This window comes from Mus musculus, chromosome X, assembly GCF_000001635.26.
Source record: "Mus musculus strain C57BL/6J chromosome X, GRCm38.p6 C57BL/6J".
NCBI lineage: Eukaryota > Metazoa > Chordata > Mammalia > Rodentia > Muridae > Mus > Mus musculus.
The window spans coordinates 8123807-8148443 of record NC_000086.7 but is presented as its reverse complement, the minus strand read 5'-3'; the positions used below and the strand labels follow the sequence as shown (position 1 = coordinate 8148443).

The 24637-nt window shown below is 46.1% G+C and overlaps 2 protein-coding genes and 1 long non-coding RNA gene across 10 annotated transcripts in view; 2 read left to right on the top strand and 1 right to left on the bottom strand.

The window, feature by feature from the left end:
* Nucleotides 1–479: 479 nt before the first annotated feature.
* On the bottom strand, nt 480–3017 carry Rbm3os (RNA binding motif protein 3, opposite strand). Its single transcript, NR_033561.1, has 3 exons — nt 2713–3017; nt 1826–1952; nt 480–888 (listed from the first exon to the last, which is right to left on the bottom strand). It is a non-coding gene; the product is annotated as an RNA binding motif protein 3, opposite strand (long non-coding RNA).
* Rbm3 (RNA binding motif (RNP1, RRM) protein 3) lies at nt 2564–9469 on the top strand. Of its 5 annotated transcripts, none has more exons than NM_016809.6 (7): nt 2564–2806; nt 3372–3489; nt 3765–3871; nt 4497–4596; nt 4693–4786; nt 5112–5193; nt 7236–9469. In NM_016809.6, the coding sequence occupies exons 2-6, from the start codon at nt 3387–3389 to the stop codon at nt 5170–5172; spliced, it is 465 nt and encodes a 154-aa protein (NP_058089.2). In that variant the 5' UTR covers nt 2564–2806; nt 3372–3386; the 3' UTR covers nt 5173–5193; nt 7236–9469. The 5 variants fall into 5 exon arrangements, with proteins under 5 accessions (NP_058089.2, NP_001159882.1, NP_001159883.1 ...); NM_001166410.2 differs by lacking the exon at nt 7236–9469 and adding an exon at nt 5489–6088 and having other exon boundaries at nt 5115–5193; NM_001166411.2 differs by lacking the exon at nt 7236–9469 and adding an exon at nt 5489–6088 and having other exon boundaries at nt 5115–5197.
* A 6116-nt stretch (nt 9470–15585) lies between these two features.
* Wdr13 (WD repeat domain 13) overlaps nt 15586–24637 on the top strand; it is a 9558-nt gene continuing 506 nt past the window's right edge. Inside the window, exons 1-10 of one of the 4 annotated variants that reach the window (XM_006527703.3) lie at nt 15597–15674; nt 16078–16157; nt 16819–17059; nt 18079–18188; nt 18311–18441; nt 19168–19475; nt 20230–20410; nt 20492–20633; nt 22245–22363; nt 22715–24637. The exon at nt 22715–24637 is cut by the window's right edge and continues 504 nt beyond it. In XM_006527703.3, the coding sequence (XP_006527766.1) occupies nt 16117–16157; nt 16819–17059; nt 18079–18188; nt 18311–18441; nt 19168–19475; nt 20230–20410; nt 20492–20633; nt 22245–22363; nt 22715–22899 (1458 nt within the window). In that variant the 5' untranslated portion in view covers nt 15597–15674; nt 16078–16116 and the 3' untranslated portion in view covers nt 22900–24637. Of the gene's footprint in view, nt 16158–16566; nt 17060–18078; nt 18189–18310; nt 18442–19167; nt 19476–20229; nt 20411–20491; nt 20634–22244; nt 22364–22714 lie in introns of all 4 variants that reach the window. The other 3 variants (NM_001290783.1, NM_026137.5, NM_028542.1) reach the window with 3 other exon arrangements.

The following is a 24637-nucleotide window of genomic DNA, read 5'->3' as shown; positions in this document are numbered from 1 at the left end:
AATCTTAACACTTGGTAAAGGCAGGCAGATCTCTGTAAGTTAGAGGCCAGCCTAGTCTATATAGCAAATTCCTAGCCAGCCAGGCTATATAGTAAGACACTTATCTACAAAAACAGACAAACAAACAAAACCAAAATTAGTCGATAGTTATCTTTAGTCTCACCTCTCCAGAAGCTGAAGCAGGATGACTTGAGCCCAGGAGTTTGAGCCCTCTTAGGGGACTTAGCAATATCCCATTTTCAAATAAATAGATAAAGTTAGTCACAGTGATGCACATCTGTAGTGCTAGGTAGGAGGATTGAGAGTGTGAAGCTATCCTGGGCTATGCGGTGAGGTCCAGGCCAACCTAGAATACATACAGACCCTGTCTACATAGAGACCCTGTCTCCCTCCCTTCCCTACACTTGCTCTGTGTGTGTGTGTGTGTGTGTGTGTGTGTGTGTGTGTGTGTGTGATGTAAATAAAGATATTTCATGCTCTTTGCTGGGAAGATGTATTAGGTATCTATTGATATCAAATTAGCACAAAGCTTAATGAGTATATCAGGCATGCTGCTGCATGCATTAAGTTCGAGCCTGTGTGAGGCTCAAGGGGCAAGGGAACTAAGCACCAATTCACAAATTGAGTTACACAGTCTCAAGACAAAACAAACATCTGTGGTTTTAGACGGTCGGGGTTCTGGGATTGGCCTAGCTAGGTGACTCTGATTCATAGCATTCATATACCATCCATCCAGGTGTCAGCCTACACAGTAGTGTAGGTGTGGATCCACTTCTAGGAAGGCCTGTTCCTGTACCTCTTGGCAGTATATCACAGTTCCGTGTCACTTTAGTCCCCTCTTTAGGACTGCTCTTGATAAACCAGCAAACATGTCACAGAAAGCTCAGCCTGCATGAGAGAACAGAAAACCAAAGTGCCTTTCAGCGACCCAGTCACGACACACTCTGACTTGTGCTTCAATTATTTTGCACATTATAATTGCTCCCCTAAGTCCAGTCCATACTCAAGGGGCAAGAGAACTAGGCTCCAATTCTTTTGTCTGGCGTTTTTCTTGGGAGTTTGGCAGATGGGTGTAACTAATTAGGTAGCCCAGGCTGGCCTTAAATGCAAGAACCTACTGCTCCAGGCTCCCCAAGTGCTAGGATTTCTGGTCTAAGTTATCATACCCAACTAAAGTGCCAGATCTTAATGGGAACAGTATCAGTGTGCACATACCTTAAACCCTCACGTAATATGACGTTATTCTCAACTCTACATTAAATGCAATTTCAAAAATCATCCAATTTTTGTTTGCTTATTTGAATACGGGGTCTCACCATAGGCTAGCTAAAGTTAGCCTGGAACTTGTTAAAGCTCCAATTCACAACCCTGCCTCAGTTTTCTGATAGATGGTGATGAGGCATCTGGTTCAATGGCACAGTAAAAGCAGACACAGCTCTCTCTCTTTGTTGGGATATAAGCCAAGGGACTTGCACATACTAGGAAGGCACTCTGCCACTGAGCTGAACCCTATAGAAGGACTGAGGACCTTAAACTAAAAGCAAAAGTATACAGCTAACGTAATAAGCTGCAGAAGAGTATCTTTGGGACCTGGGCAGGGAGGATTTCTTTAAAAGTACAGACACGCTGGTTGTGGTGATGATCCCAGCACTGAAGAGGCTGAGGCAAAAGTTTTATGAGTTCCAGGGTGACCTGAGCATACAGTGAGGGACAGACCACAGGGTGAGAAATATTAGAACAACAAAAAGTATTCAACTAAAGATAACTACTTACAAATTTAATAAAAATCCATGAAAATCACTGAGAAATGTGGGAATAAGCTTACCAGGAATTACAGATGAATGGCATCCAAAGGGTAGCAAATCGATTTGTGGTGGGGTTGGTGGAGGAGTGGGAGGCAGGCCTTTACAATGTTGAACAAATTTATTCTAGGAGTCAACAATGTAGAGTTCCTGGAGGCAAACAAGTTATTAGGCACTGAAGGCTGGGAAAGATCACATCGTCAGGCAGTGGACTTAGACACTACTTGCTATGGATTTCATTATGTACTGCAAAAGTTCATCCTTTCGATCAAGACCCAGTATCCCGAATAGAGAGTAAAATTCGTTTAGTGGATTGAGATTTGCATCCTTTGAAGCTAGGCTACCTGGCTTGCTGAACGCATTATCAGGCGTAAAGAGACTGTCAGATAAGGATGCAAACTTAAGTCAGAGGATGACACCAAGGGAAGGAGTCCGCTAACACACAGCTATATGTTAGGAGGAGGGGCTAAGCATTCGGAAATGTAAGGTTTGACAGGAAGAACTCTGAAGGCCTCGGGGCCTTAAGGGATATGCAGTTAAAGGTCTAAAAAGAAAAGATTGGTTTCTGAGGACGGCAGTTCGCTGGCACCGACCTACTGTCAGTTAGGACTTCCTATGGAAAGGGAGAGATGACGTCAAAAACACTGAAAATGACGTCAGGGAGGAAAAGGCTCTATGGATCCAACCGTTTGAGATGGAAAGGGGGCCAGTCTCTCGGGCAGAAAGGAGATGCTTATAGGAGAACGCACTGAACTCATAAAGCTCCTCTCGATTCCCGGAAGCGGCGAGGCAAATTGCTGCCTCCGCCTTCCTCGTCCTCTTCCCAACCCCCCCCCCCCGCTGGCCTCAACCAATGAGCACGCACGCCAGGGCGCGCTGGGGGACGTTGTGTGACGTCTCGGCTACGCACGCTTTATCAGGCGTCTTCCCGCGCCGCAGTCTCTCTGTTCTCCCGGTTCCTTCGAGCTCGTCGTCTCTGCCGTCCTCTGACTTTTAATTTCCAGGTAAGCGCCTTCGCCTTGCTCAGCGCTCGTTCCCCACCTCACTTCCTTGCCCTCTATGGGCGAGGGACGAGGGCAGGAAGAGTTGTGGCCGCTGATATGTGGGCTTGAGCTTTGAGGAGGGTTAGTCCCAGGCTCGAAGGCAAAAATGTATTCATTGTGAGGCGGGCGTGCTGCATCGGAACGGGAGAAATGCCGGAAGGCACGGGCTCGGGCGGCGGCGGGGACCACGCGCCAACCTGTACCGGCTGTCCCTTCCCACGTGACCGCCGCCATCTTGTTCTGCGGGGAAAGAGGAAATGCAATGCTGCTGTAGGCCTGCGCGACCGTACAAAATGACGGGCGTGGCAGCCTGGGATGTTGTGGGCATGCGCGATAGGAGTCATCAAATGGCGGATGGGCTCACCCAGCCTTGCTGGTTCCCGCCTTTTCTGCTCCCGAGCCTCTTGCCATTTGAATTGTCTCTTTTAACCCATTTTCTGTCTTCGCTGTAATTCTCTGTATCCGGATATTGTACACCTCACTACCTGCCACATTGACTCCCCAATAATTCGTGCACTCCCTTTAGGACTTGCCTTCTGCCATGTCGTCTGAAGAAGGGAAACTCTTCGTAGGAGGGCTCAACTTCAACACCGATGAACAGGCACTTGAAGACCACTTCAGCAGCTTTGGGCCTATCTCTGAGGGTGAGCCATGGACCAGCCCCGGGGTTGAGGGTTGGTGGAGAAGAGCTAGTCTAGAACTAAAACCTGAAATTCTCTTTAACTTCCATGTCTGTACGGTAACGGTTAGGCTGAAATAAATTCAGTTGGATACAGGATTTTTTTTTTTTTAAACAGGAGCGGGGGGGTTGGCGGGGTCCTAATTCTCCCAAGTGCTATTTGATCTGTGGCTGTGCCTGGCTATTACTTTCTACTTAGATGTTAGGGTTCTAACATTTGTCTTTCTGCCCCTCCCCCAGTGGTTGTTGTCAAGGACCGGGAGACTCAAAGATCCCGGGGTTTTGGCTTCATCACCTTCACAAACCCAGAGCATGCCTCAGATGCGATGAGAGCTATGAATGGAGAGGTGAGGCCTCCTGCCTGCACAGGGGCCGTCTCCCTGTCTGCCACTTTCTTCGTTCTTTCTGTTTTCCCTCTATGTCTGCCAGGGGCAGCGTGGCCACTCACAGGAGCATGACTGCCTTCTGTTCTAGGGGGTGGAGGGCAGCGGCAGACAGAGCCGGGCTGCCTGGGAGGCGACGACTGGTCCTGCATGAGGCGGAGAAGCCACCTGTGGATGGTTGACCTGCTCTGGGCTTAGGTAGTAGAGTCTGCAGAGCTGTGGGCCTGGCAGAGGACCGGAGAGGACCTCGTGAGTCTGCTGGGATGGACTCTGAAGCCTCAGACCGAGAGAGGTGTCTAGCCCTAATAGTCGGGCAGCTTAGAGGAGTGGGGAGGATACGTCAGCCTGAGTTCAGTCAAGATGTAAGTAGTAGCAGGGGAGACCGGTGGATTCAGGTCTTTTTGTGGGATTCCATAGCTCCTGGTGAAGCCATTCTGGTCAGCGGAGCTTGGCTTGGACGAGGCACCCAGAATTTGGTGCCCAGCAGGAATTTCTGGGCTCTTGCCTACACCTACCTGCCTGTGCCCATTCTTCCCTCATCCCTACTGTGACTGACAATTCCTTGTGTCTGTCTCCTTCCCATACCTAGTCCCTGGATGGGCGCCAAATCCGAGTTGATCATGCAGGAAAGTCTGCCAGGGGATCCAGAGGGGGTGCCTTTGGTGGGCGTGGTCGCAGTTACTCTAGAGGTAAGTGCAGTCATGGTTTGATTATGAGATTAAGTAGCGCTATTTAATGTTAAGAGCCTATGTCTGAACAGCTACTATTTGAATATTTTTCTGTAGGTGGTGGAGACCAGGGATATGGAAGTGGAAGATATGACAGTCGTCCTGGAGGATATGGATATGGGTATGGGCGGTCTAGAGACTACAGTGGCAGGTGGGTATTGAGAGGTTGGGATAGTCAGGTACCAGTGTTTTTAAATCTAGTTTATGCTGAAAATGGGAATTTTACATAGTGCTCATATTTTATGTATCCTGTTTATTATACATTTTTTAAGAGTATTATGTGGCTTGGATATATCAAAGGTCAATTGCCCGTGCCCACCATGTACCAATCTCAAGAATACAGTCTCCATCACCTGAAAACTGACTAACATTTCTATTGTGAATCTGCTATTATGAAACATGACATGTATAGTTTTTAGTGTTTAATGTCTACAATGTAGAATACATTCTTGTAAAACAATATCGCTTTTTCCCAGAAGCCAGGGTGGCTATGACCGCTACTCAGGAGGAAATTACAGAGACAATTATGACAACTGAGATGGGGCATGCACACAAAATGTAGGTGAGACCTGAAGATTGGCATTGCGTCAACCTGTTATCATCAGACCCTCTTCTCCCTTTTGCTTTTCTTCTCGCCACACTGCCCTTTATCTCTGCTGCCTTGATGCCTAACCCAGCCACTTGGGTGCTCTTGCTGTTACATGCATGCCAGAGCTAGTTGAAGGGGGGGCGGAGGCGGGGCATGGTAGAAATAAAAGAGGTGGTATGCTGCATCTTTATCAACTCTGGGAGGTAAGCGTGTTATCAGTCTGTTTCTTCCTGACATCAAAATTCTACCTCTTACTATTCTCAGATACACAAGGAATAACACTTCTGATCCAGGATCGTCCTTGCAAATTGCTGTATTTATAAAGATTTTTGGAGCTGCGCTGAAACGTCTGTTTTAGTACATCAAGTTCTATTTTTGAATTGAGCTCCCAAGGTAGTTTGTTAAAGAACTTTTAGAAAGCTCCATGTGTTCTTTAAACATTTTTTCCCTTTTAAAAACAAATTTTAAGACATTTGTTACAGTCCCAATATTTTTCCTTTTATCAGAATTTTTGTTTAGGCACTCAGGATTATTGTTTCTGGCCAAAAGAAAAAAGTGGCCAGGCTAAATCAGTTTTTAAAGTTGATGTGTATTTAGGGACATTTTAAAACCTTGTAAACAATGTTTATCATGGCCAGAAAGTGATTTCTGAATGTACCTATGAACAATCCGAGTCAAGATCATGATTGCTTAGAGATGTTTTTTATTAAAGATCACCATCCTGATTATATAGAAGAGCTTCTTTAAAATGTTTGTGAATGTCATTTTTTAATACTGGAAGAAAAGTATTCTGTTGTGTCTGATGTGTTTAGGATGTCCTTTATGGAGCTAATTAAAAGATGAAACCTGAACACAAATCAATACTGATAATGCTTTTTCCTTATTCAAACCCAGTTTACAATTTAGAGCGAGAGGCAAGTCAGGAAGATGAAGCTTGGAAAACATACTGGGATGGATGGGCAGGAACTGTCAGAAGGGTTGAGGCTTGAATTTGAAGTTAGTTTGGGTATATGGTGAGACATGAAATGTGATGGATACAGATGAAAGTCAGTCCCCTTCTGACTAGAATTGGGTTTTCTGAAATTGTTTCTTGGTTCTTTTCACAACTATTACTTTAAGTTTGCTTTTCTGGGTACAAGGTAGATGGATATCCTCCTTGCAAGATTGTTCTGAGAAGATAAGTGCCTTAATCTCATAACATGGGCAGTAAACTTATACACAGAGTAGTGCACTTTTCTTTTTTAAAGATTTATTTATTATTATATATAAGTACAATATGCTACAGATTCAGGCATCAGATCTCATTATGGGTGGTTGTGAGCCACCATGTGGTTGCTGGGATTTGAACTCATGACCTTCGGAAGAGCAAGTTGGTGCTCTTACTCACTGAGCCATCTCGCCAGCCCCATAGTGCACTTTTCTTAATGGGGACTGGAGTGGTGGTATATGCTATATGTCAGACATAAAGGAAACTTTACTAAAAAATGGGGATTAAGGTAGTTCAGACTGGATTCAGGTTCCTGAATTCAAATGTAGGCACTATACCCTGCTCTTTGACCTTTAACTTCTGCTTTCCTTAGCATAGTGTTCCACATGTGGGGAGGAGAGTCAAATGTATAAGTACAGAAACCCACTGAGAACAGTTGGTAAACTTTCTGTCAGGAAATTGTCTTAAGTGAGAAGCCCATGGTCGCCCTTGAAAAATGGGGGAAGGGGCTATCATTAGCTGCTCAGTTTTGCTTAAAGGTGAAGGTTCTAGTATGTGTCTTTGAATCCCATGGGTGATAGTCCTTCTTCGTTCTTCCCAGTTAGAATGGAGTTGTCTAGGTTTTCACCTGGCCAGCATTGAGCATTTACCACCAGGCTGCAGTTTTGAGAACATTCATTACTCTAACCAGTTTGCTTCATCCTTGGGACATGGAGGCTCGGCATGGAGTCACCCAACTAGCAGGGACAGACCCCGAGGCTCCTCCTTTCTCCCACCCAAATGGTCATGAATTTGCTTTGGCAGGTGGATGAAGACTCAGGAACTTCCCAGAATACTGCCTCAACCAATGAGCCAGGCCCAGGTTATGGGGCACTGGGGCTAAGCCTACCAGGTGGGTACTTGGTCAGAGGAAGGAAGCATTCTATGCTGGGCCTTTGGGGAACTGGCAGAACCACATGCTGCCCTAAAGGTAGGTCAGGGGTGGGGAGGAAGGAAAGCCAGTGTCACTTGAGGTGGTAGTTCATCATCAACCACAAAATGACAAGAGTTGGATGGTTTTCTAGCTGTGTGTGTATATGTATGTGTATAGCAGCAACAAAGAACAAAAATAGTAGCCTCATATTTCTGTAACAATTGTTCTACTTTCCAGATAGATAACTGGAGGTATATTGTAATAATTAGCTTTGCCTTGGTGCTAATTATTGCCAGGGAAAGGGCCCAGGAGGTCCACTGCAAAGCTTTATGGTCATGCAGACATTAGTAAAACTCAAATTTGAGGTCCAAAGCTCCCCAAACACCCAGTGAGAGATTAAAGGTAGAGCCACAACAGCGGACACCATAGGCAGATCACCTTAGTGCTACAATTAAAGGATTGCGATGTCCTTGGGCTTGCTGCATGCTAGGTTAGCAGTTTTCTATCAAGATATACTCCAGCCTCCAAAACTCAGGTTTTAGGCCCTGTTTCCAGGCTTTCTCAGTTTTAGCATTTAAAATGAGAACTGCTTTTTCAGTGGATTTTAGGGTTTTAAACAGAAAAATGTTTAAAATGGATTAAGTCCCTAAATAATGCAGCGACACACTTAGGCCACATTTTGCATTGAAAGGCATACAGGATATGTGCTATCAACCAATCTTTCCAAAGCAAGCTCTATAGTTAATTAGGGCATGTGAAAACCAGTATCCTGATATTGCAAACTTCCTACCACCTTCTCAGCTACAGTCCTCACCCCTTCACCCTTTGAGGCTATTCTACATGGGCCATAAAAGCTCTAAAAAAATTCCCACTTCTAGGATTGATTGAAGGCAAGAAAAATATTGGTGAGACCTGATGAGAGTTTTATAATCACTACCTGTTTAATTAGCATGATTACAGTAAGGCTCTTAATGTTATTTTTTGAGGAACTTAGCTTGTTGAAATTTGGCATTCCAAATAAACCTTTTTTGATACGCTCTTGTATTTTTTAAATTCAAGGCAAGCCCTTGATGTGTGTGAAAAAAATTTTCCTATAGATGAAAGTAGTGTAAGTTTTGGTTATTTTAACAGAAGTCAGCATGGCCTATGAGAAAGCATTTGTAAGGAATACAATACTCTTGTGCATTGAAATGTAGAGTCTGTGGGAACCAGTTGCTTTGGTTTAGACTGATAACTAAAAGCAACAGATTTTTAGCCAAAAGGATAACATTTGTCTCCAGTTTAACCCACTGGGGAAGGGAGCAGATGACATCTTAGAAATTAAGCAGAGTTAGAACAGCTTGACTCATTCAGCAGACTTGTTTTTGACAGGTGCATAAAGTATTAAGTTCTAAAACCTGTCAGAGCAAAGTAGCATTTTTTGCTTCACTAGGGATTCATAGCTAAGCAAGCAGTCTACCAACTTAATACCCAAAGCTTGGATTATTTTTTTAATTATTTGATTTATATGAGTACACTGTCATCTTCAAACCAGAAGAGGGCATCGTGTATCCCATTACAGATGGTTGTGAGCCACCATGTGGTTGCTGGGAGTTGAACTCAGGACCTCTAGAAGAGCAGTCAGTACTCTTAACTTCTGAGCCATCTCTGCAGCCCAGCTTGGATTTTTTAGATGGGAACTTATATAGCACAGACTGTCTTCCACTCTCCAAGTACTTGAGTCCATATTGTTCCTATAGGCATTTTAATTTAGTCCTAAGGTAGTGTACATTTAAAGTATTGGACGTGGTTTGCTAACATACATAGAAGGTAATTGTCATTTTATTGCATTCAAACAATCTGCTTTTGATATCTGTGAAAATGATTTATCTACATATTTTAAGTGTGTGCTATAGTATCACTATGGTGATGCTGTCTTCAGGATGCAAACAGGACTTCAAATCAAGGATGAGGTAAGTATGCTATCCTTGAGCTATCTCCCTTTATTTTTAAGGTCAGATATTATATCCTTTACTTGTGTTGGGCCCATTTATTGGCTTTTGGAAATTTATAAAGGAAATGCAAACTTTTTTGATATGCCTCTTCCAAAATAATTACTTTTATTAAAATAATTTTAAAATTTTTTCATGTGTGTTACACGTATGTCTGTGTGAGGGTGTCAATTCCCCTAGAACTGGAGATAGATGCAGTGGTGGGCTGCCATGTGTGTGGTTGACTCTCCTGAATGTTAAGGGTCTCTGTTTGTTTTCCGAGACAGGGTTTCTCTATAGCCCTGGCTGTCCTGGAACTCAATTTGTAGACCAGGCTGACCTGGAACTCAGAAATCTGCCTGCCCCTGCCTCCCAGAGTGCTGGGATTAAAGGCATGTGCCACCACTGCCCGACAATACTTGTATTCTTTTGTTTCGTTTTTTGGTTTGGTTTGGTTTTTCGAGACAGGGTTTCTCTGTATAGCCCTGGCTGTCCTGGAACTCAGAAATCCAGCTGCCTCCCCGAGTGCTGGGATTAAAGGCGTGCACCACCACTGCCTAGCATATACTTGTATTCTTAGAAGAGGTTCTCATTGAAAAAGTTCTTGATGCAGTTTAGATTTATTCACATGAAGTGGTAGTTTCTCTCTCTCTCTCCAAGGCCTGGCAGGCAGCAAGTTTCTTCTGCTGGGCCATCTCATTGGTCCTTAATTCACATTTTTTGTTATATGAGGATGTAGCACCCATACCAAAATACATATGTGGAGGTCAGAGGAACTTGGGAATCATTTCTCTCCTTTGTACCATGTGGGTCCATAGAACCAAAAACAAGTCACAGGAGATGCCTTTCCCTAGGGAGCCATTAGTGCACTTTAAACCTCAAGGAGAAACTTTGGGAAACTTCCCTTATTTTGGTTTCTTTCTATGGTGCTGGGATTCGAAATCAGGGTCTTTTTTATGTACAAGCTTGGAGTAATCGCCATTTCATTGCGGGGTAGAGGCAGAAGTAGGAAGAATCTCAAGGTATAAACCAGCCTGGGCCAACATAGCTGTCTGTGGGGGGTTGGTGGAGGGGTAACCGGGAAGTGGTATGTAAATGAATGATAAAATATATGAAAAGTATTAAAGGTATAATTAAACCATCCATTACACTCGAATGTGATAACTGGTCATTCTTTTGTGAAGATGGCTTGGTCTGTAAAGTGCTTACTGTGCAACCATAAGGGTCACATAAGGGAGGCAGGGCTCCAATCTCAGCCCCGAGGACATAGGGCTTTGCTAAATGAGTGAGCTCCCAGATTCAACTAGGGGTCCTCAGAAGCGGACGCTTAAGTACCCTAAAATGTATAACATGCCACTAACATAGGCTGAGCAGGCTTGCCAAGAGGACAATGATGTATATTAATTTCAAAGTAAGTATTTTTAGAAAGATGGGAGTATGATTGAGGAATGTGCTAGGTGTCAACTTAGTCTGAATATGAACGTGTACAGTTGTGATGTGTACACACAGGCTACACATACACAAGCTCCATAGCCGAGCTTCCTGTCTGGATTCTTCGGGCCAAAGGATCATACCCTTGCCTGCCTGCAGCTTTTAATCCTAGTTAGTATTCAGTACTCAGGTTCATGTGATTCTGACTTGGAGGGCCAGGACTACTCAGAAATTGTCTTGAAGACCAAGTGCTACCATCCCCTAAAACCTACTGGCCTGTAAGTTAGCAAATTAGTTCAGTGAGACATGGGAAGACACTAGGACATTGTCCCATACTTAACATGGGATGGGTATTTTACTAGTATGTGTGGTGGGGCAGGACAAACGATACCTGCTTCAGGACTCATGAATAGGATCTATATAAACTGAAGTGTTGCAATAGGGCTGAAAAGGTGGCTGAGCAATCAAGCACCAAGTGATGTGGTAACAGTGCCTCTGCACATAATTTTAGGGATGGCCGCCACACACGAGGCAAGTGGCTAAAAGAGACTGCATAATCTAAGGAGTAGGACGCCTTCAGAAGGAGAATAAGGCCGTACATATTCAAATAATGGGACATTAGCCCAGCATGGAAGGAATAAGACTTGGTTCAGAACCAATAAGACTTGGTTCAGAATTGGGGAGCCCATTTCCAGACTTAGGAGTGAACATACGCTCAAGAATGGATTTCTGAGACCAGAGGAGATTTACAAGTGGACTGGGCACTTAATATATAGGGGCATGCGGAGTTAGAAGACAGATGCCACTCTTGTCAACAGCATTAGCTGGCTGCCAGAGGTTGGTGATTTCTTTAGTCCCCAATATGGTTACATCTAGTTTGACTTCTGAGTCTCAATTCGAATTCAGTTTTGTACACCTGGCTATGCATAGTGAACCCCTCAGGATATACCTCCACAGTGAAGCACAGCATGGCGCCGTGGTGTCATCCTGGATCCTGCTAAAGGCAATGGTGTTGTGGGTTTAAGGTTCGTTTCATAACCTCCAGAAACTGCTGGTCATGAATTCATACAACACAGACTCCAGCACTCACTGGCTGCTGATACCTGCCTCTTAGTTACCAGCTGACTGCCATCTCAGCTGATTCAAACTAGCATCTTCTGAGCAGGTAATGACTTAAAAGTTGATAACCTGACTGTGGTAATGCATGCCTTTAGTGCAGCACTGGGGTGGAGCTCAGACCTGATCTGCACAGTGAGTTCCAGGATATAGCCAGAACTACATAATAGGCCTGTCTCATAAATAAATAAATAAATAAATAAATAAAATGGGAAAGAAGTGTGGTGGTTTTTTTTGCGGGGGGGCAGGGGGGGAGGTGTCTTCAGAGGCCATCAGATGCCCTGGAACTGGATTTCAGGCACTTGCAAGCTGCCAGGTATCCTAGGAACTGAACTTGGGTCCTCTGGAAAAATGTCTGCCTGAAATACCTTGACAGACCCTTAAATTTAACAGTAAGTGAATGCTGGTCATGATATAAAAGGGGACCTGACCTATAGGGGTGCAGGGAGATGTTAAGGAGGTTAATGAGGAAAGAAGGGTACAAGTGAAAGCAGAAGTTGGCAAGAAGCCAAAAGGATAGTCGAAGTATTTGACTTCCATTTTGTAAGTATCATGTACCCACTGGTGCTCTTGGAGACCAGAAGTGGGCAGTGAATCTCTGGAAGGAACTATAAGTAGTTCTGAGCCACGTGATGTAGGTGCTGGGGTCTGAACTCAGGTCCTCTACAAGAGCAGCAAGTGCTCTTTAACCATTAAGCCATCTTCCCAGCCCTCAAAAATATTTGGAAATATAATAGAGCAATAAATTGTATGCTAATTTATGAAATAAAATTTGGGCTGGAGAGATGGCGCAGTAGTTAAGAGCACTGACTGCTCTTCCAAAGGTCCTGAGTTCAAATCCCAGCAACCACATAGTGGCTCACAACCATCCATAACAAGATCTGACACCCTCTTCTATAGTGTCAGCTATAGTGTACTTACGTATAATAAATAAATCTTTTTTAAAAAATAAAAATTTAAAATTAGCCTAACCATGAAAGCTAACAGAATATAGTAGATTTCAGATGCTAGCTAAAGCTCTCTGTGTATTAACTCATCCAGCCCTCAATACCTGTGGGACAGGTTTTTGCAGGTGAGACTGATTCACAAACAGGTTATAGGATTTGTCTGAGATCAGCAGAGCCTCTCCCAGTGGCCAAGTTCTATTGCCTTTTGAAAAATCTGCTTCTTGAAACAAAAGCAAATACACAAAAGCTAGCACAAACCCTTTGCATTGATGCCTTGTTTGCATTTAACCCTGTCATTGTAGTATCCAAACTGGACACTTATCTCAGGAAAAAAGGACCAGCAGGATAGCTCAGTGGGTAAAACTGCCAAGGGTGAGGACACTAGCTTCATCCCTGGTACCCATATGTATGCCATCCAGTGACCTTCATACATGAACTGGTATGTGTGTCCCCTCCCAAATACCTTTTTTTTTTTTTTTTTTTTGAGACGGTTTCTCCATATAGCCCTGGCTGTCCTGGAACTCACTTTGTAGAACAGACTGGCCTCGAAATCAAATCCGCCTGCCTCTGCCTCCTGAGTGCTGGGATTAAAGGCGTGTGCCACCACGCCCCGGCCTCCAAATACATTTTTTTGTATTTATTATATCTAAGTACACTGTAGCTGTCTTCAAACGCGCCAGGAGAGGGCATCAGATCTCATTATAGGTGGTTGTGAGCCACCATGTGGTTGCTGGGATTTGAACTCAGGACCTTTGGAAGAGCAGTTGGTGCTCTTAGCTGCAGAGCCATCTCACCAGCCCCCAAATACATTTTTAAAACACATTGATTATAGTGTTCTTTATGATTTAAAAAAATGTGAAAATAAAGTGTGGCTCACAGATGTGAGGGGGTGCTAGTCCTCTGTGCTGTGGACTCGCATCTATAAAGGAGAGACTGGAAAAGGACCCACAACATTCCTATTAAGATTTAATTGGCTGGATGTGGTGATGAATAATGTAGTCCTGGCTACTTGGAAGGTTAAGACGGGAGGATCACAAAGTCTAGGCCAGTCTGGAAAATTTAGCAAGAAAGTCTCAAAACAAAAAACTGGAGCCTGGTGACAAGTTTTTAATTCCAGCACTGGGGAGATAAAAACAGAAGGAAGGGTGAGAAATTCAAGGCCACTCTCAACTGCGTATCCAGCTGAAGGTCAGCCTGGCCTAATTAAGACTTTGTCTCAAACAAAAAACAATAAAGGACACTTGTGATGATCCAATACCTAGGCAGTAGAGACAGGAGGACCAGCTCAGTTATCCTCTGTAACATAATGAGTTGGAAGGCAGCCTGGGTTACATGACACGTCGTTTTTAAAACAAAAGGTACTGGCTGGCCTAGGATGTCTAAGGCCCTGGGTCCTATCCCCTGTACAATAAGAAATTAGATTAATGCATGCAAGCTACTTAAACAGTGTCCAGCACTCTATCCGATGAATACTTAGGGTCTTGTTAAGGCTACATGTTTGTGCCAAGAAATAATTTATTCTTTTTAAGCTATATTGCAGGGGATATTTTAAAACACTGATAGGGTGACAGAGGAGATACCAATAGGATTCACTTACCTATTTTTTATTCCTCACTTCAGGCAACCTAAAAAGACATTATTTAGTTGATGGTTAGTTTTTTGTCAGCTTGACACAAGTTATGGTCACTTGGAAAGAAGGACCCTTAACTGAGTCTCTATCAGACTGTCCTATGGGGATACCTGCAGGGGCATTTTCTTGCCTAATAACTGTTGTGGGCAGGTGAGTCTGGGTTGAAGAAGCAGGCTACAGCAAGCCTTGAGAAGCAAGCCGATAAGCAGTGTTCCTCCATGATCTCTGCTTCAGTTCCTGGCTTGATTTTCAGCCCTGAGCTATCTCCATCCTGCTTGCTTGCTTTTTTTTCTTTTCTTTTTTTGACACAGGGTTTCTCTGTATAGCCCTGGCTGTCCTGGAACTCACTTTGTAGACCAGGCTGGCCTTGAACTCAGAAATCCGCCTGCCTCTGCCTCCCAAGTGCTGGGATTAAAGGCGTGCGCCACCACGCCCGGCGCTTGCTTGCTATTTAAAGTATGTAGTCCAGGATGTAGTCCTGGATTTGACTACATAGGCCAGACTGCATTCGAACTCATGATCCTCCTGCCACTCTATCCCCTACATCACCCTCTTCTAGGATTACCATTATGCTAGACTAAACATCTTGAATTTCAACCTTGGAATTTCTGTTTTTGACACTGAGAGGAATACTCAAGATACAAATTCTAGCTTAAGGTGAATATAACAGACGATTGGGATACTTTCCTTTCCTTAGGTCACAGCCCCAAAGCTTGTTTTCCTAATTGCATATTTTTATTAAGATACTCAAGTTTCCTAGGGGTAACCATTCAAGTCCAGTTAGTCCCAGTGAAGATACACATGGATTCTTCCCATCGCATAGGTGTTTAGAGATTCATCACTGCGCTAGGAACTAGAGAATGTTCCAGGAGTCAGTCTCTGCATATATTTTATTTGCCTGGCCAAATGTGTGCTGCTAAGAAGCAGCCTAAACCACTTTCATGAGAAAGTCTTATTTCTGATTTTTAGCTAGTGGTTGGCACACGCATTCTTGTCCTTCTGATCACAGTACATTATCCCTGTGTATACAAAAGGTGTCAAGAGGGAAATGAATAGAACTCAAGGGGTGGAGCCTCGGTCCTTGTATGGGAAACTACAGTCCTTTAATGCGCCTGCGAGGCTCCCACGCCCCGGGAAAGGTTCCTATCGATTTGCTCTGTGCTCCGCAGCTCTTTCTCGTTGCAGGCAGCCATCTTGCCTGGAGCTTGAGACAGGGAGAAGAGAGAGAAGGAACCGGTGACACTGGGCTCAGGGTCGCCGGGGGGGGGGGGCGCCTCAAGAGCTAGGGGTAGCCCCGGAGGTGGTCCTGGATCCTGAGCTATGCTCTAGGACTAGAAAAGGGAAGGCGGAGGGCAGAAGGCTTGATGGGTGGGGAATGTCAAACAAGACTTGCTATGGGGGGGAGGGGCGTTGCTACGGCAACTGGAGAGGGCGGGGTCATGTCTGAACTGCTGCTGTGAGTCACCGGAGTGCTGCCCAGGAAAGGCAGGGCTGGGGTGATGACCACGCTAACGACCCAGTGGGATTTCGCGACATCACCTGTGTGGAGGGACTTCGTGTCTATGGCAACTGTCACCTGGTGGGCGGAACTAGATTTTCTCTGCCTGGGACGCTGACATTCCAAGCCCTTGCCCTGCAGGCTCCCGCAGGCAGACAAACCAAAGAAGGAAGCCAGGGAATGGCCGCGGTGTGGCAGCAAGTATTAGCAGTGGACGCGAGGTGAGGCGTGGGGTTGGAGCCCATGGGAGAGGAACTTACTGTGGTGCATGAGCAATGGCGATAAGTGCAGCTGGGCGGAGAAGTTGGCTGGTGCGGCTGCGTGAGCATGCGCAGTAGCTTGGTGTGGGATAGTCCTGCGGTTAAGTGGCCTGGGCTGGAGCCGGTTCTAAAGAGCATGCTGGGAAAATGCGGTTTGAAATGGACATGCGCAGACTGTCTTTGAGTGGGTAGTGGAAGTCAGGCTGGTGACTTCCTATCTAGTCCCTCATTGCTTATCCTCTTCCCCAACTTTTCTCGATATCACTACCCTACTATTATTACAATTGCTACCCCATACTAACCTCTACCGTTATCTGACCCTAACCTCCATTGTTGTACATTACCAATCTGACGTATGTCATCATGCTAGACTGATATTACAGCTGGCCCAGACTGACCCCAACAGAGCTGCAAATTGACTATATTGTCGCTAGAGTGATCTTTTCATCATAACCACTAATTATTGCATAATTGCCCCCCATCACAATCCCAAGAGAAATCCCCCTTTGCTGCTCTTGTTCACTCTTACCATCCCAGTCACTGCCAAACCTTGTACCACCTCGAGCTGATTTATTCCCTCTGTCCTGTGCCTGCTGCCTGCCCTGCCTCCTGGACCCCACAGGTACAACGCCTACCGTACACCAACGTTTCCACAGTTTCGGACCCAGTATATCCGCCGGCGCAGCCAGCTGCTTCGGGAGAATGCCAAAGCTGGTCACCCCCCAGCATTGCGTCGGCAGTACCTGAGGCTACGGGGCCAGCTATTGGGCCAACGGTACGGGCCACTCTCAGAACCAGGCAGTGCTCGTGCCTATAGCAACAGCATTGTCCGCAGCAGCCGAACAACCCTTGATCGAATGGAGGTGAGCTCCTAGCTGCACCACCCGCCATGTATCTCCCCTGCCTCTGTAGTCACCATAGTTTTTGGTCAAACATCAGTGATGTACAAAGTACTGTTCCAGGTCAGTAGAGGACTAAAAGGGAATAGAGAAGCCAAGTCAATGAACATTGATAAGCAGACAGTGAATTAGATAAACACAGAGCAGGTAAGACTGATGAGTTGATAATTTACCATGGTATAGTAAGCAATGCAAAGATAGTAACATACAACAGACTTAAAAAGCAAAAAGGAACACAAGTGTTTGGTGCATGGATATAGTTCAGTAACTAGCGTGATTGCCTAGTATGTATGAGACTGATGGTTCTATTCTCAACATGGCCAAGAAGAATGAAAAGTCACTGCTTTGAGCTAAAGGAGGGAGCTGTGCTTAATAGGGAAGACTTGTCTGGGGAGGGAACACCGAAACCTGACAGAAGTGAGAGACTGATTTGAGTGCTTCTCTGGGAAGAAAGTAGTCATCCCTTGTGAGGAAAGCATGTATGTACTAAGGATGTTTGGAACAGGAAAGGAAGGACAGAAACAAAGGCACTAGTGAAGAAACTGTTGAAACCACACAAGTGAGCAGTGACAGTGGTGGCTGGCGCCATGTGTGGTGACGAGAAGTCAGGCCCCAGATTTAAGCTCATCTCAGAGATTAATTTCTATTTATTTATTTATTTATTTATTATATGTAAGTACACTGTAGCTGTCCTCAGACACTCCAGAAGAGGGAGTCAGATCTCGTTACAGATGGTTGTGAGCCACCATGTGGTTGCTGGGATTTGAACTCCTGACCTTCGGAAAAGCAGTTGGGTGCTTTTACCCACTGAGCCATCTCACCAGCCCAATTTCTCTTCTTTTTGAGACAGGATCTCACCCAGACTGGCCTCAAATTCACTGTGTAGCCAAGGCAGGCCTTGAGCACGGTGACCTTCCTGCCTCAGTTTCCCAAAGTGCTGGAATTAGAGGTATGCACCATCCCCAACCCTCTTCTCTTTGCAGGACTTTGAAGATGACCCCAGAGCCCTGGGGGCTCGAGGACACCGCCGATCTGTCAGCCGAGGTTCCTACCAGCTGCAGGCACAAATGAACCGTGCAGTCTATGAGGACAGGTACATACCAGAGGCAGGCAGGGGGTGGAGATTCACCAGGAGGAGAGGGGCCCTGGGACGTGGCAGTCTGAACACCCATACCTACCTCCTATCACCCCTTCCCACCTCCTGTTGGGGCTCAGGCCTCCTGGCAGTGTGGTACCCACGTCGGTGGCAGAGGCAAGTCGGGCCATGGCCGGGGACACGTCGCTGAGTGAGAACTATGCCTTTGCAGGCATGTACCATGTTTTTGACCAACACGTGGATGAGGCAGGTGAGCTAATGGGTGGTAGGGCCCATCACCAAACATTTGTTCAAACAACTACCCAAGGCATCCTTTTCTAGAATGCAAGGCCTCTGACACCATACCTCAGAAGGAGGAAATAGCACTGATAAAACCTTTAGCAAAGCCAAGCAGTGATGGCGCACACCTCTAATTCCAGCACTCGGGAGGCAGGTGGATTTGAGTTCGAGGCCAGCCTGGTCTACAGAGTGAGTTCCAGGACAGCCAGGGCTACACAGAGAAACCCTGTCTCGGAAAAAGAAAAAGAAAAAAAAAACCTTTAGCAAATGCAAAAGCCCTCTTGCAAAGTGGTCCAAGAAGGTTTTGGTAATGTAGGTACTGGAAAGAGCTACACAAACCCAAGAGAGTCCTTTGTAGCAGGCTGCCTGAGTGTTTGAGTCTCTTAGAAGAGTTCAAAACCTTTGCTGATGGTAACTCCCTTGTAGAGGCCACAGTGGGCCACAATGTGTGGATGGTTTTGCAAACTCCTGAGAGCTTGATTATTGTAAAGTACTCAATAAGACAGTACAATTTTTGCATTGCAAAAGACTTTTGTAGTCCTCAAAGTGTCTGCTAAGATTTAGAGAGCATTTTGGCAGTAGGCCTTCTAAGATTACAACTGCCTTTGTCGGCCAAGGAAAGTCCTTTGTTGAGGCTACTGTTCCTTGTGCTCAGTGAATGTGTTGACTCCCACAAATGGCTCCTTGGCATTTGCAGTCCCAAGGGTGCGCTTCGCCAATGACGACCGGCACCGCCTGGCCTGCTGCTCCCTGGACGGCAGCATCTCCCTGTGCCAGCTGGTGCCTGCCCCACCCACTGTGCTCCATGTGCTACGGGGCCATACACGTGGCGTCTCGGACTTCGCCTGGTCCCTCTCCAATGACATCCTTGTGTCCACCTCCCTCGATGCCACCATGCGCATCTGGGCCTCCGAGGACGGCCGCTGCATCCGTGAGATCCCTGACCCTGATGGCGCCGAATTGCTCTGCTGCACCTTCCAGCCAGTCAACAACAACCTCACTGTGGTCAGGCTCCAGGACACCTGCTCACCAAGGGCGGGCATGCTGGGTCTGGAGGGCTGTCCTGGGGCACTAGAGAATAAGGCTTAATACCCCCAAGTCCTATCCCAGCCGTCCTGTGGTCAGACTCAAAGGGAAAGAGACCAACGAAAAGCACAGTTTGTGGTCTGGAATGGCCTTGCTGTGTAGACTTGTGTGTAGACTCCCGAGCTGGGATGGAGGGGTTGTCTCCTAGCCCTGGGATTCCACTGGTCCCATCCACCACAGTCTCACAGTTTTCTGTCTACAGGGGCTGCTGCTATGGGGCAGGATGATGAGGCTGAAAGCTCATCTAGTCTGTCAGTGGCAGCCCCACTGTTGTCAGACTCCAGGACAGACTGGCCAGAGGGCAGAGGAAGGACATGGAAAGTCTGGCATGACCTGGGGGGTAGGGAGTTGAAATATAGGGGAACAACAGGCCATGAGTGAGCTAGCGCTTGGGGCTCTGTCTCTTTGTAATGGTAGCAGCTCATGGGCTTCAGGAGGGGACAGTCCAGGGTATAAGGGAAAGATGTAAAGGTGTCACAAGGCGAGGTTTTCAGACTCAGAGACTAAGACTGCTTTGGTCTCGTGAGACCAACTATTGTGGGCATTTTGAGGGCACAGCTAAGGAGTAGGAATTGTGCCTGGGTCACCTTCTGGTATACCTGGCCTGGTCCCACTGTGTTAAACACAAAGGACTAGATGGCTCAGAATGATGGTGTATGCCTGTCACCCACAGGTGGGGAACGCCAAGCACAACGTGCATGTCATGAACATCTCCACAGGCAAGAAAGTGAAGGGTGGCTCCAGCAAGCTCACCGGCCGCGTCCTCGCCCTGTCCTTTGATGCCCCTGGTCGGCTGCTCTGGGCAGGCGATGACCGCGGCAGTGTCTTCTCCTTTCTCTTTGACATGGCCACAGGTAGGCAGACCACAGACTTCGGGTTCGGTACCCCTGGTTTTCATTCTCCCAGGACTCAGTCCTTGTCCTCCACTGATTCAGGAAAGCTGACCAAAGCCAAGCGACTAGTAGTGCATGAAGGCAGCCCTGTAACCAGCATTTCTGCCCGGTCCTGGGTCAGCCGTGAAGCACGGGACCCCTCTCTGCTCATCAATGCCTGCCTCAACAAGCTGCTACTCTACAGGTGGGTTCCTCCCCCAGAGTGGAACAAGAACCTGTCTCTGTCACATTAATTTCACCAAGGACAGAGGACCTCATAATATGATGAGGATAGGGTCGGAGATGTAACTTAGTGGCAGAGTGCTGATCTAGCTGGTACAGAGCTCTGTGTTCCATCCCCAGAAACACGCCACATACACACACACACTATATATCTATATCTATGTCTATGTCTATATATTTGTGTGTGTATATATATATACACATATATATACATACATATATATATATATATATATTTATATAGTGATTCCTTACCTACTATATATATATATACTATGCAATAATGGTGATATCAATAGCAACATAAATAGGAATAGCAGTAATAAGACTCTACATGAACATTGCTATGGCTAGGTCCCATTCAAAGCACTTTGTATATATCACCTTATTTAATCTTCACAATCAGTGGTAGAGCACTCGCCTAGCATGTATAAGGCTGTGGGTTCCACTCTCAACATTATAACTAAAGAAAAAACCACCAGCACCTATTCCTCTTTCCTTGTTTTGAATTTTTCACGTGTGTGTGTGTGTGTGTGTGTATGCTTGCATACCATGGAGCATATACGGAGGGAGGTCAGAGGACAACTTGTGGCAGTCTGTTCTGTTCTTCATGTAGGTTCTAGGAATGGAAGTCAAGGAATTGGCAGCCAAGGTTCTAGGAATTGGCAGCCTGGCAGCGTGTGTCTTTATCCACTTGAGTCATCTCTACAGTTCCCTTTCTTTATTTTTGTTTCTTTTGTCTGGGAATTGAACCCAGAACCTTGCACATGCTAGTAACACACGTCACCACTGAGATATACCCACAGCCTATATTATTGTGTTGATTTGATTTGGGGACAGAATTCACTCTTCCCACTCGCTTCTGTCACGGTACGATTCTTCAGCTGGGGTGTATAAAATGATAGGCAGAGCTCCTTTTGGAAGGTGTGCTGCTCGCACTGGGCATAATAAGCTCATGTACAGTACTTGAGAGGCGGAAGCAGGTTGATCTATGTGAATTCAAGATGAGCCTGACCTACCTACATAGCAAGTTTCAGGTTAGCCTGAACTACACAGCAAGACCCTGTCCTAAAATAAACAAGCAAACAAAACCTAAGGGGCTGGAGAGATGGCTCAGCAGCAGTTAAGAACACTTGTTGCTCTTTCAGACGACTGAGGTTCAGTTCCCAGCAGTCATGCCAGCTTACACCTGTCTGTAATTCCAGCTCCAGGAATCTAACCCCTCTTCTGGCCTCTTCTAGTACTATACACACGTGGTGAACAGACGCAATGCTGGTAAAACAGCCATACACATAAAGTGAAAATACATAAGTATAAAGAAAAGTTAGCGTGATGATACACACCTATGATGCCAGCACTCAAAGGCCTGATGCAGGAGGATCATTGAGTGCAGGAGCTCAGACTCAACTTGGACAACAAAATAAGGCTCTGTCTCCAAAGGAAAAGGAAAATCGAAATTGTTTGTACATTGTAAATATCTGAGATGCGGGATTCAGAGCGTATACTGGCCCATAACTCGTCGTCTCCTGAGGCTGAGGCTGTGCCCTGACCTTCTCTTTTGCTTTCTCTTCAGAGTGGTGGACAACGAAGGGGCGCTACAGCTGAAGAGAAGCTTCCCCATTGAACAGAGTTCCCACCCTGTACGCAGTATCTTCTGCCCCCTCATGTCCTTCCGCCAGGGGGCCTGTGTGGGTAAGTACTTAGGCTCTGAGGACCTGCAGCCAGCCTGGTTCCAACAGCATGACACCCGTGATTTCCTGGGCCCTGTGGTCTCTTGTGCCCTAACAGTGTTATGCCTAGAGGCTTTAAACATGGAGCCACAAACAGTTTGAGAACGCCACAGCTGAGACACAGAGCCCGCACTGTCCTCAAACCTCACATACTCCTCACCGAACCAAAGGAGGCAGATGAGCTCCTATCTAGGGATGGTTCCTTGTAGACTACCCCAAGCTACCTGAGGCCCTCACACCTCACATAACCTCAAGACTTCATAGTGGGGGTGTCACCTAGCCCCCTGATCGCCTTTCCCTCTCATCCGGACAGTGACAGGCAGTGAAGATATGTGCGTTCACTTCTTTGACGTGGAGCGGGCAGCCAAGGCTGCTGTTAACAAGCTGCAGGGCCACAGCGCGCCCGTGCTTGACGTCAGCTTCAACTGTGACGAGAGTCTGCTGGCCTCCAGTGATGCCAGTGGCATGGTCATCGTCTGGAGACGAGAGCAAAAGTAGGGTTCTGTCACCCTGTGCTGCCCACTGATCCCTCCTCCTTCACTCCAGTCTTGCGTTATAAATTAAATTCCTGTGGTTGTGTTGAAGGGCTCTCAGCTCTCCCACCAGGAGGCAGTAGGGAGCTCTCAGGCCTCCAGTGGAGTGGGGACCAGTTCCTCGATTGTGCAGTGATGTGCTCATCCATTCAACAAGCACTTGCTGAGCATCTGCTGTGATGTATCACGTAGGCATGCAGTCAGTAGAAGGAGGGAGGGTACCAACTGTGGTCAGGAGCTGTTCTGGGAAGTAGGGATACAGCTATGGCTTCAACTGAAATTCCTACCCCTGTGGGCTGGCATCCCAGCAGAGGCAAGCATACAGGAGACAGACGTTCTGAGCTGTTCTGGGAAGTAGGGATACAGCTGTGGCTTCAACTGACAGAAATTCCTACCCCTGTGGGCTGGCATCCCAATAGAGGCAAGCACATGGGAGACGAAAGTACAGCCATTCCTTGGTGTAGAATTTGCTTTATAATTTTTCAACTTTATAAATTTTTGACCTTCCAGTGGTAGCGAACCACACGCATATACCCAGTTCTGGTTTTCTCCTTTCAGTATGGTGTTCAGTAAATTATGTGAGCTAGTCACTTTGTTATAAAATAGACTTTGCATTAGGTAAGTTTGCCTAACTGTAGAATAATGTCAGCGTTGTGGGCACATTTAAGGTAGGTGACACTAAGCTAGGGTGTTCGGTAGGTTAGGTATATTTATGCATTTTCAACATAAGACAGTTCAAGACAGATTTGTTGGGGTCTAACCCCGTGTGATGAAGTCACATCTGTATATAATAGAGTTAAAGATGAGTGCTAGGAAGAAAAGCAAAGGGCCAGATGAGCTTGCACAAAAGGGAGGGGCAAAGTCATCAGGAAGAGTGTTCCCAACCAGATGACAGTTTTAAAGATCTGAGTGAAATAGAGCCTGGAATAATGTGATTGGGCGGAGTGTATGAGATGATGGGAGACAGGTCTTTGGGACATCTTGGGCCATAGCAAGGAAGGAAGCTTTCCTTATTCCCTGAGTGAGGAAGGTGAGGAAGGCTCAGACAGCAGTAGGGAAATTAGGTGCAGAATGTTAAGTTCAACCACGGGGCTTTCACCAGGTTAGGTTGTCAAACTCCCCAACATTGGCAGCTACTGTTTGGGTGGACCCCACACTTGCCTGTGCGTTGAGTTGTGTCCCACAAGCAGTGAGCAGAAGTGTCGAGTTCTTGGAGCTAGATTAGCATGCATACAGCCATGAACTCTGGGGCTGAGCCACAGTTCCTGCTGTGGGGTGGAAGAAACAGAAAATCTCTAAGCTCACCCCTGTCTCCTGCCATGTCTATCTGGGGCCCTTATTTCAGTCCTGGACCTGCTCAGAGACCAAATACTAATGTTCATTATTGAGTATTGGCAAGGAGATAAATTACTAAATGACTCTTGGTAATTAGGTCATGACGAAATGTGAAGGTTTGAAGAATCACCAGGAGTTCTTGCAGCTCCCATATGCTACTACATTTGTAGCAATTGGAACTTTGGCTAACATCCTGGAACCGCTGAGTCTTGCCAACCTGGTGATCTATAGAACTAACAGCAGCTCTTTGAGGAAAAAAGATGATTTCCTATTTGTTTCGTTTCTTGTTTAAGAGTATGGTCACTTCCAGCCAAAACATTTCTGACTCCATCAGTCAGATTTTAGGCAAATGGTTATTAGATTGGAAT

What these genes read in the sequence shown, in the direction of transcription:
- Rbm3 (NM_016809.6), top strand. Translation starts at nt 3,387, where the DNA reads ATGTCGTCTGAAGAAGGGAAACTCTTCGTAGGAGGGCTCAACTTCAAC. An exon ending in CTTTGGGCCTATCTCTGAGG is followed by an intron (nt 3,490 to 3,764) that starts GTGAGCCATGGA and finishes CCCCTCCCCCAG; the next exon opens with TGGTTGTTGTCAAGGACCGG. An exon ending in TCTAGAGACTACAGTGGCAG is followed by an intron (nt 4,787 to 5,111) that starts GTGGGTATTGAG and finishes GCTTTTTCCCAG; the next exon opens with AAGCCAGGGTGGCTATGACC.